General features: G+C 38.8%; 1 protein-coding gene and 1 pseudogene across 2 annotated transcripts in view; one reads left to right on the forward strand and one right to left on the reverse strand.

The window, feature by feature from the left end:
- The window catches only part of LOC147455217 (crinkler effector protein 8-like), a 48,575-nt gene extending 44,353 nt beyond the window's left edge, over positions 1 to 4,222 (reverse strand). The window contains exons 1-2 of one of the 2 annotated variants that reach the window (XM_086514051.1): positions 3,905 to 4,222; positions 3,684 to 3,716 (exon numbers count right to left, since the gene is read on the reverse strand). In XM_086514051.1, coding sequence (XP_086370177.1) covers positions 3,684 to 3,716; positions 3,905 to 4,175 — 304 coding nt within the window. In that variant the 5' untranslated portion in view covers positions 4,176 to 4,222. The remainder of the gene's footprint in view (positions 1 to 3,683; positions 3,717 to 3,904) is intronic. The other variant, XM_086514050.1, reaches the window with a different exon arrangement.
- Positions 4,223 to 5,049: 827 nt separating this feature from the next.
- LOC147455218 (uncharacterized) lies at positions 5,050 to 5,635 on the forward strand (annotated as a pseudogene).
- The last annotated feature ends 6,243 nt before the right edge of the window (positions 5,636 to 11,878 follow it).

Raw genomic sequence — 11,878 nt, forward strand, 5'->3', positions numbered from 1 at the left:
CATTGTATATACCATGCCAATCACCATGGGAGGGGTCCACTTTAGCAATGGCTTGCACCATCTTGTGCCATTGTTTGGCTTTAAGAACATTAAAGGAGATATTGCAATTTATGACCGTACGTGCAATCTCTTGGTTGGCCACTTTCATTTGTGATTTGACATGCGCCGGTTGTAACACACAAGCACCAACGCCGGATTGCCGCAATGGGATTGTGTCCGACTCTCTTGGCCTCTTTGATTGGTGGAGGCCGACGCCGACGCCGAGCCGGATGCGGCGGGATGTTACAGGGTGGGGGTGCGGTTGTGGAAGAACCTCCCCCCCTACTTGTGTTGCGAATGAGGGAGTACTTGTGGGCAATAGAATAGGCTAGGGCTTGTGGAATCATCTTGGCTTCCGCAATTTGTTCCCCTTGCTTTAAGATATGTGAGAGAAGCCCCGTAACGCTACTTTGGTAGACCCTCCCACAATACTTGCACTTCCACTTTCATGTCCCCGAAGAACCGGGAAGCTTCTTATTTTCAACCGTATGGTCCGCAAAAGCTTCATGCTTGTGAGGCATGATGACTTAATGCTTAAGAAGATGAGAGCTTGAGAAAGCATAGCCTTGAGAGGTCTAAGAGTTTGATGAGAGGGATGAGAGCTTGAGAGACGGTAGCCTTGAGAGAGAGCTCGAGAGAGGGATGAGAAAGCTTGATGTGAGAGAGCTTGAGAGGAAAGAGGGATGAGAGCTTAAGAGAGGGTAACCTTGAGAGAAGGATGAGAGCTTGAGGGGATGAGAGAGGGATGAGAGCTTGAAGGAGGGATGAGAGCTTCAAAGAGGGTAGCCTTGAGAGAGGGATGAGACCTTGAGATCTTAAGAGGGGGTAGAGGGTAGAGAGTATAAGAGAGGATACTAGATAGCTATTAGAGAGATTGAGAGAGGGTAGAGTGCTTGAGAGAGCCTAGGAGGGATGTGCCATCATCCAATGACCATGTGCCATTAAATTTGAATTAGTAATAGAAAATAGGTCTAAGGTATTTTTAATCTAGAAATTGGAATTTTGGTTTTTGTCAATTTTCAAGTTTTCAAATTTTAAATTTTGTATTATATTTTATGCATATGGTCCATGGATAATGGGATAATGTGCCTATGATGATTGATCTATCATCTAAGAGACTGTGTAGTATGGCATTAGTATGCATATGCTATAGCCTATATAGTATATACTATATACTAAGCCTATATAGTATATATTGTATACTATAGCAAATAGTATATACTATATACTATAGACTATGGTCTATAGTATATACTATATACTATAGTATTTAGTATATACTATACGCAATGGGCATGATGTGCCCATTTTGTATAGTATATACCATATAGTATAGTGTGTAGTATGAGCTATACAATGTCATGTCCCATATGGAGTGCCCCCATGCCCAAAAGTTTAGAAAACGGCCATAAAACTGCCCTCCACAGACTCAAAAATGGCTCCTTTTCTGCAACTAGAGCGCCCTAGGCTATTTTTCCAGAGCATACCTATACAACAGGTCAGGTACGGTACGGCAGAGATACGACAGAAAAAAAAAACGAACAGCACTCGCACAAGTGCGATACGGTTTAGGGCGGTACGATTGGTTTTTTGTTAACGACACGCATACCGCAGACAGCTATGTGTAACATAGATGAGGTGAAAGATTATCTAAGTTGTGGAGGTTGTGATGGACCAGATCTAATAGGCATGCCAATACATATTATGCTCTATGCAGATGATATCATATTGATCTCTGAGTAACAGTCAAGATTAGAGCAGCATCTTCATGCTCTCGAGGAGTTCTGCACACACAGGGGTCTCACGATGAACCTTGGGTTATGATCTTCCACACATCGAGACTAGTAGGAGGGGAGCAAGTGGAGATTACTAACTCATATGTCTACTGCGGGTTTACTAGCACCTCCGGGCACTTCTCTATGATATAGGACTCCAGAGATCAGCAGCCCTAGCCTTGCTAGAGAGAGAGTGCCACTAGACACTTCGAGGAGCCTCGCATGAAAGGCCTCCTTTTGATACACTAGTCACACCTACCTTGATGTATGTCGCAGTAGTGTGGGCCCTGGGCTCTCGACATCATCATGGATTGAGCGGCATAAAATTATTTTGTTCTCCAGGATGATCCGCAACAAACCATCTGTACCACATGAGATTATACGATTAGAGTTTCTTGCAACCCTGATTGTAGTGGAGGCAGTGGGCACTATTTTATACTATTCGTTTTAGTCAAAGGATGAGAGGGATGGACTCGGACAGACGCCTCAAAGAGCTTTGGAGGCATCTCAACAGGTGGTAAAGTTAAGACACACAGGGACTTGGTACTCGGCAATGACACAATAATTTGAGAAGCATAGCTTAGATATGGACAAACTTCCCCCTTTCCACTATGAACCCGATTCACCATATATTTGCCTTTCACACAGTGAGAGAAACAAGATAGTATGTCAGTACCTCCGGTAGTTATATTTCAAAGGTCAGTTCATGAGGATCACACACGATGGTTAAATTCAAAGGCCGAATTATTTGGAGACATACATGTCCCATAGCATGGGAATAGTCCATCAACTTGAGATTGGCACTATCGATGAGATAGTGAAAAGCAAAACTGATGAAATTACATTCACTTTGAGAGAGGAGAAGGAGCCACAGGAGAAGGCACTCATCTCCAGATTGTGGTAGTAGAAGAAAAAGAGGACATAGCAAAGGTTCTAACTGATGTCTTTCAAAAAACAATGCACATCCCAAAAGCTCAAATAGCTAGAAATAATCAAAAATGCAAAGAAAGAAGGCAAAAATGCAAACATGAAGGATGGGAAAGCTGTCATTACAACAAAGAGCAAGCGAGAGGGGGGGGGAACACAAACAAGGATTCGAGACCCTCCAGATAAGTATGGAATGTGGGAGGCTGGACATTGGATGTCTTAGCATTGGAAGCGGAGTCATGGGAACATGAGGGAATGAAACTCTAAAAACGAAGGAATTTTTGAAAACTTCAACATGCAACACAAAAACACCTACATCAGCATGGCATTTGAAAAAACAGCCAAGGACATAAGCAATATATATGGTTAGCAAAAGAGGGAAATGTCATGCTGGCAGCATGCTAATTGGCACCCCCACAATCACCAATCTACATACATAATAGTCATCTATCCCAGGCAGACCCTTGAGGGAGGACATAGCCAAGTTTCTAAAGAGCATGCATTATCTTGGCAGGGGACTTCAACATGCTATGCATCCGTCACAATCTGTCCTAGTGTAGATGTGCCTAATATCAATGGTCTAAGAGCGTGAGGAAATGATCACATAGCTATGAATAGGGGGTAGGCTCGAAAATCAAGTAAGGTGATACAACTAGTGCTCATATGATGAACTCCTCAAGGGCCTTGAAGCATGGAGATGACCTCCTCAAGGGAGTGGAGTGTGACGGTTCTAGTCACTAGTCTCTATGATCCTCTTATGCCTCTGGACCTGGGGACCTCTAGTCTATAAGACCAAAAGTAGTGCTTTAATGTTGAGCCACAGAACTATACTAATATATAGTTGTCACCATACAGCAAGTGTACTTTCAAGAAAATGGACATGGTTTATATCAATCCAAATGTACAAAAATTTGGAGCATCAAAGCTTCAAGTGTTGCATACCTGACTTCTGCCTTTTCACTTTACGATCATCCTCTGCAAGCAACAACAAAGAGCTATCATTATAATCCATCCCAAGTCAAAGACATCATAGCCACGAGGACCAGCGAAACCAAAATATCACATATTATGGCAGATCGACAATGACTAAACACTCCCAAAGGGAATGCAATACCATAGCCACTCTAGGAAAACTCGAATCTCTAAGAAAGACGGATGCTTACCATTCTTCAGCTTTAAGTCTAGCAGCTTGTTCTGCTGCTCCAACAGAGCACGCTCCTTCTCCCATAGAGCCCTCTTCTCCTCCCGCAGAGTCTGCTTCTCCTGCCGTAGAGCCCGCTCCTTCTCCTGCCAGTACCGCTCCTTCTCCTGCCAGTACCGCTCCTTCTCCGGCGTTAAATCTCCACCTTGGATGGTGTTCTCCGCCTTCCGAATGTCATTCTCCACCTCCTCAATCTGGCGCTGCAATCTCGCGATATCGCCGTCCACGTCCATGGTCGCAAGTCAGAACAGGCTTTCTACAGCAGAAACTTCGCTTTTGGAAACAACGTGCCTATTTAAAACTCATTGATATCCTTTCCAAATTCTCTCTCTCTCTCTCTCTCTCTCTCTCTCTCTCTCTCTCGTATGTACCAACAGTCACCTTCTTCCATTTACATGCAGTTGATCCATCCACGCGGGAACTATTTGCAAGAACCCACTTGCATCGCTCTTTTCAGACGCGGTCTTGATTTTTAACGTGCTTGGGAAGTGCTTACTACAATAAATAGGAGGGATAAATGCAGTTGATCCATCCACGTAGGAACTATTTGTAGGAACCAACTTGCATCACTTTTTTAGTCGGGGTCCTGATTTAAACATTCTTGGGAAGTGCTTACTACAATAAATAGGAACTATTTGCAAGAACCCACTTGCATCGCTTTTTCAGTCAAGGTCCTGATTTTAAACGTGCTGAGGAAGTGCTTACTACAATAAATAGGAGGGATGAATGCACTATGAAAGATTTTGATGGTATGCCAAAGACAATTGAACTCACCAAGTCATTGATACATGATGCTTTGTCTGTGCCACAAGCTGATTGTTATTATGAGGATGTAAAGAGGAGTGAGGATGAAAAGGGTGACAGTGATCCACTCACGTTCTCATATCCGACAACTTCTAGGAGGTTGCGTTCGCACTACAACTATATGCGCAACACTTCTCGTTGGCAATTCCTCACAGGTTTACTAGGTCAGAGGCTCGAATGGCATGGAGTTTTACCATGGCGCATCTTAAGGACACGGAAGAAGAGCCAGGTGTGATAGGGTTATTGCTTGCAGATAAAGAGAATCGGTAGTAGTAAGCAAATAAGAGGAGATTCAATTGTGAAATGCCAGAAGGACAAGTATTTGGGAGCTCCTCTGGTGTTGTCGAGGATAGCATATAGAGCATTGGATGCTCTGGACAAGCTACCAAAACCTCTTATGAGCTAACCTAGCATACCTATCTCTCATAAGGTGTCCAATGTAAGCATCCCTCGACCTAAACAATAGAGAAACTCAAAGGAGGTGATTGACCAAGAAGCTTCAGATGGTACTAGACCCCAGAAGCAAACTAGGACGATGCTGACAACTAAAGGAGGAGGAAAAGCTACTAAGAAGGGGAAAACTTCAAGGAGGAAAACACCAACACCAATCCCCTCAGAGTATGAACATTATGATCCATAAGAAGAACAAAAGTACTACAGAGGTGTTGTGGAAAATGCAGATAAGACAAGAGCAAGAAACGCTCACATGTTAGAGCAAGTGATCATTGACATAGAGTCATCTGAGGAGGAGAAAGATCATGCTACAAAGGGTACTCATGAGACAAATGATTATGTGGAGATATTGCTATACCTGCCAAGTGATGATAGGGAGGGCGAAGAAAGAGATGAAGGAAGAGGAGAAAGATCATGCCACAAAGGGTACTCATGAGAAAGATCATCTGAGGAGGAGAAAGATCATGCTACACAGGGTACTGGTGAGACAGATGATTATGTGGAGATACTGCTATACCCGCCAAGTGATGATACCGAGGGTGAAGAAAGAGATGGAAGGGGAGAGTCTGCCAAATAAGAGGAAAGAGAAAGATCTAAGGAAGGTGCCCGGGATGAAGAGGGACAAGAAGAAGAAGAGGAGGAAGAGCATTTGGTATGCAAGGAAAAGAGGACAAAACATGCACAAGACAAATAGCATGAGCTGAAGCAAGAATATCACGGGCAACAAGAACCAAATTCACATCTAGGGTTGTCTTCTCAACCAGCTATGGAGCTGGTATACAAACCAAAGCTCTACTCTTACACCATAGAGAAGATGGAAGTTGATGCCAAATAGGATGAAAATCCCAAAAGAAACCATAGAAATGTAGGAAGGGGAATGCGAGTGCAACAACGATGGGAGAATATAGTCTACCTTGAGAAGAAGCAACGAGCTCAAAATTATGTTACAGTGCTATTTGGTGATGGAGAAGGCTACCATGATCACCTTCATTGAATTGGGAGCCAATCTAATAGAAAGATGAATCAGAAGTTGAAGAAGAGTGTTGATGGGTTTTAGAACCCAATTGCATTGCAACATTCCTTGAAAATGATAAAATATGTTGTTTGTTAGTGGCTCGCTGCCACGACGGATGACATAGCATAGCTCACTAGCACTAACACAAAAATATCAATGCTAGGGAAGTGACGTGGCTAGTGCGTGGGGGCTACATATGCGTGTCAAGCTACACGGAATCAAAACCTACACTCTAAGGGATGTGACACTTGCAGTGCATGTATCGATCACAAACATATTGGCAAGCAAGCACGCATTAACCATAAGCTAACCCTATGCTAAATCGAGTTGAAACTCAAGCGTAATGGGTAGTGGGTTCACTCCTTTGACTAAGGAACGTCAAGGAACATAGCCCAAGCACTAAAACACACTTTTGCATCTGGAATGAATGACATGGTAGAGGCTATATTCAAGGCCACTAATCCCATAGCCGATGGTATGAAGCAGGAGGCTCGTACGACATTATGTGAAGTACATAAACTTTTATCACCATAGATATATGTTTAATATCATGTGGTATACAGGCTTTTGAAAAATCACATACTACCAGCACAAAATACAATGTCGAGCTGTAGAGATGATGCAAGAAAGATACTCCAAAAGCTTGGTGTGGACTATGATACCATACATGCTTGTCCCAGTGATTGTGTCCTCTTTTGAAAGGAGTATGTAGAATTGGAAAAGTGTCCAGCTTGTGGTGCTAATCGATATCGTAAAGATTTGCAGGGGAAGCCAGAAAGGGTATTGAGACAGACATTAATACCATGGATAGAGCACATGTTTAGGTGCAAAAAAATAGTAGGTCTTATGTCTTGGCACTCCCAAAATCTCTCCAAAGATGGTATTCAATGCATTCCAGCAGATTGCATGGCTTGGAAGCATATTGATGAGCGTTGGGGGCTAGAATTTGCACAAGAGGCTTGTCATTTGCATCTTGGTTCAATGATGGACGGGGTTGGTCAGCGGTCCACAACTTACTCAATGTGGCACGTAATAGTTTGAACTACAACATTCCACCATGGTTGACAACCAAGAAGGGGCATTTGATATTGAGCTAGGCTTGGGCCTGGTCGTTACAAAGGTAAAGATATATGGATGTGTATCTTCAAACCCTTGTTAATGAGCTAAAAGAGTTGTGGTATGGCATTGAGGTGGTAGATAAAAGTAAGCATCATGATAGACAAATGACATCAGAGGCATACTTATGTGGACTATGCATGACTACCCTGGAAATGGGGAGTGTTCAGGTATAATTAATATAACGTTAGTATGAAATACGTCAATGGATCTGTAATTTTTGAATCTCCAATTATCTAAATCTCAGGTCTTGTCACTAGTGGCTATCATGCATGTTCGATTTGTGGGCTAGGATTAAATGCACGTTACTCAAATACTCTTAAGAAGGTGATATACCAAGGGCATCGAGCTTATCTTCCTGAGGCATATGAACATCGTGAGGGATTCCTCGGGCGTCCCCTACATATGACAGCTAAGGATGGGTATCTTCTGAAGCAACGACATCATGAAGGGTTGTCCCCTGGGGATGCAAAGGTTTTCAATTATATATGAGCTACCTTATTGGACAAGCTTACATATCAATCATCTCTTATATCCAATGCATATCTTCAAAAATGTTGGGAGTCTACTGTGGGATCACATTACCAGCAAAAAGGACTCCCATGGAGCACGAGAAGATTTGCAAGACGTGGGAATTATGGAAGAGATGTGGCATGTGACCCATGCAGATGGCCGCATAACCTTGCCAAAGGCTCCTTGGGTGTTATCAAAGTCCAAGGAGCCTAGTGCAAAGCATATTATACGCTCCATTCGTACGCCAACAGGTCTCATGCACTCACTTCGAATGACTTTCACTAAGGATGGAAAGCCGAGTGGCCTCAAATCGCACGATTGGCACAAGATGTGTCAGGTATGTCCTCGCAAAGATTCTCAATCTATATTGACATAGCATGCTCTTAATCTAGCCCCACCGATAATGATCTCAATCTATTTTGTACTTCATTCTACCCATCTACATGGCAGGGTCATCAACAATGGAAATTCGAACCATTATTTACAAAATGGAAATTTAGTGCGGTGGATATCACAAAAAGAGATCAAAACAACCTCTATCAATTCAACACAAAAGATTCAGCACACCGATCTCCTCCCATTTTTGGTTTCATCTTGGATAGCCTTATGATTCTTTCTCCTAGGCGATGCCTTACTCGATTTGTGCATTTGGAGGGTAATTAAAAAACCCTCTTTAACATGTCTAGATTTTATTATTTCTTCATAAAAATATTGATTTAAAAAAATAGAATTAAAAACCCCCTCTTGTTAATGTAACTTTGTTAATTTGTTCCAAAATGTTCAATTAAATAACCCCCCCTATTGAACTCACGTGGTACATTAACATGATTGGAAGTGTGTTAGTGGCTCGCAGCAATCGAAGGACGAAGGGAGCATAGCTTGCACTAACACAAAATGTATCAAATGCAGGGGAGGAACTTGATTAGGGCATGGAGGCATACATAGAGTGTGTCAAACTCAATGAAATCTAATGCTAAACATGCTAAGCTACCAAGATTCTCAAAGAAAAGGTCATACACACCACTACTCACTAATCACACTTAATGAAGCATTAAGCAAGATTAGGAATCAAAACAAAGCATGGATCCACCTCAGCTGTGAGCTTAGTGGAGTTTTGTTGCAGTCCCTTATACCGAGCACTTTTTTTGGGCAATGTTACCAGATCCACCGCAGCTGTGAAATCAGTCATTTTTTGTTATAGTCCTCGCATATAGACATTTTTTGTATCGATGGTCTTATTCATGTAGTGTTGATCACTACCTCATGTACAAATGTTTTCTATTTATATTTATCATTGATTTGAGCTCATGCTTATGGTGACGACCATATTGAGATACACTTGTATATTTTTAATGCGTTGTATCACACTTTATGGTTTAAGTTATATGCAGTTGTCTCTGTTCACATCAATTCATGTTATTTCATGTTCAATTTGAAATTTAAAATTCATATCTACTCGAGTGCTTGTTCAAATTATATTTGAATTAGTTCAAGTTGTTATTTTCAACTTTTTGAGGCTATGGAATGATCAATGTGTGTAAATCACTCCTTATTTTATCAATGATGATACAAAATGACCAAGAGGTCATAATTTGCCATCCAAAAAACATTTTATGGTCGTCGCTATAAGCGTCTCTATTGGCGTCTATATAGGTGTCTCTATTGGCGTCGGTATGAGCATCTCTGTGAATGTTTTTATCATCATTTCTATAAGCGTCGATATATCGACACCCATACCGACACATATACTGATGTTTATACCAACACCCACAGTGACGCTAATACCGACTAGCTCTTTGCGACACTAATAAGGACGACTATAATGACGATGGGGAATTTTTCAATTCCTTCATATAACATCGTTATAGTTGTCGTTAAGAGACATTTTTGTTATAGTGATATATATATATATATATATATATATATATATATATATATATATATATATATACATATATATATATGTATGTATGTATATATCTATATATATATATATATATATATATATATATATATGTATATATATATATAGATATATCTCTATATATATATATGTATGTATGTATATATCTATATATATATATATATATATATAGAGAGAGAGAGATATATATCTATATATATATATATACATATATATATATATATATATGTATATATATATATATATATATATATATATATACACATACATACATATATATATATATATATATATATATATATATATATATATATATATATATATATATATATATATATATATGTATGTATGTGTATATATATATATATATATATATATATATATATATATATATATATATATATATATATGTATGTATACATACATATATATATATATATATATATATATATATATATATATATATATATATATATATATATATATATATATGTATGTATGTATGTATGTATGCGGGTGTCCATGAACAGTTTATTTGAACATCCTTTTGATACTAAGTTGTTCTTTTAACTCAATAGCTAGAAGACATGCTCAAAAACTTAGTATAGATTTTTATCTAAGTCAAATTATACTAATTTTCTAGCTCTAGTTCTTTTTGGAGCTCCGATCTCATCATCAGATGTAGGATTAGTTCGGGTCCTTTTACGTGCCATAACTTATCTTTATAAAAAAGGACGTCTAATCATTAGGTAAATTATTTGAAAGCTAAACTTAACCTTTGTATTCAATCGTAACCCATCCAATGTTAAATTTGTAGTCTTAATTTTCTTATAAAATTATATATCTTTTTTCTAATTTTCCCATCGAATTTTAACCTTGGAATCTGCTTATTTTAAGCTTAATATTTATTCTATTTATTTTCTCTTAAAGATTTCATTTACTCAACTTTATATCACTGGTTTACACTTACTATAATTTTCCTAGAAACTTTTGACCAAAAGTCTATTTATTTTAATTAATCTTTTACTAAAAATAAGACTTTTGATCAATTATAATTTTCTAAATTGACATATTAATTATGATATAATTATCACAAATAGATAATGATTTTTTTGAGCTTTGATAATTATCTTTTAATTTTTCAATTTGATTATCTAATTTTCATCTTTAATTTCTATCTAGAATTAGTCCAATTTGACTTAGATAAACATCTATATTAAAGTTCAAATTTTACAATAATTATCGTGGCTATTTTATTAGGTAATCTAGCTCTGATAAATAGCATGTAATTATCTAACATGATTTATTAATTTTTCTCTTTAATTTTCAACTAAAATTAGTATAATTTGACTTAGATAAATATCTATACTAAATTTCTAATCCTAAGATAATTATCACGATTTTTTTAATTATGTAATCTAACTCTAATAAATAGCATGTGCTCATCTAACATGATCTACTATTTTTTCTTTAATTTTGAGCTAGAAATAATATAATTTGATTTAGATAAATATCTATACTAATTTTTTAACCTTAAGATAATTATCACTATATCTTTATCATGTAATCTAATTTTGATAAATAGCATAGAAGACATGCTCAAAAGGATGAATGATATGATGAATAACATGCAAAAAGCACCTATGAGAGGATCAGGACAAGGGATACCTCAAGAGGGACAACCAATTAGGTCGCAAAAATGGTGTGCAATCGAGGGTAAATGGATCAACCATGAGACCAATGAGTGCTATTACCGACCAAAGTATGATGGAAATGTTCAATATGTGCCTATGAGGCCACAAGGACAACCCATGTACAGATATCAACCTAACATGGCCCCAGCTCAAAGACCACCGATAGGAATGGAAAGACCTCAACCCGTGTTGGGTCAACAACCTCCATATCCGGGACATAATGCAGTTCCTGTAAAGCACATGCATCCAGAGGGGGTCATAGATGAAAAAGCACTAGTGCCTGTTACACCCTATGCTGAGCCTAGTCTATCTACGGTAATGGTAGAAGGAGATTGGTATAATTCACATCCACCACCATGGAAGAACCTATGACTTATACTCCACCAGAGCTTGCACCAATGTACTATGTGGCTAATC

The sequence above is a fragment of the Adiantum capillus-veneris genome, chromosome 6 (genome assembly GCF_014529385.1).
Source record: "Adiantum capillus-veneris isolate H3 chromosome 6, ASM1452938v2, whole genome shotgun sequence".
Lineage (NCBI taxonomy): Eukaryota > Viridiplantae > Streptophyta > Polypodiopsida > Polypodiales > Pteridaceae > Adiantum > Adiantum capillus-veneris.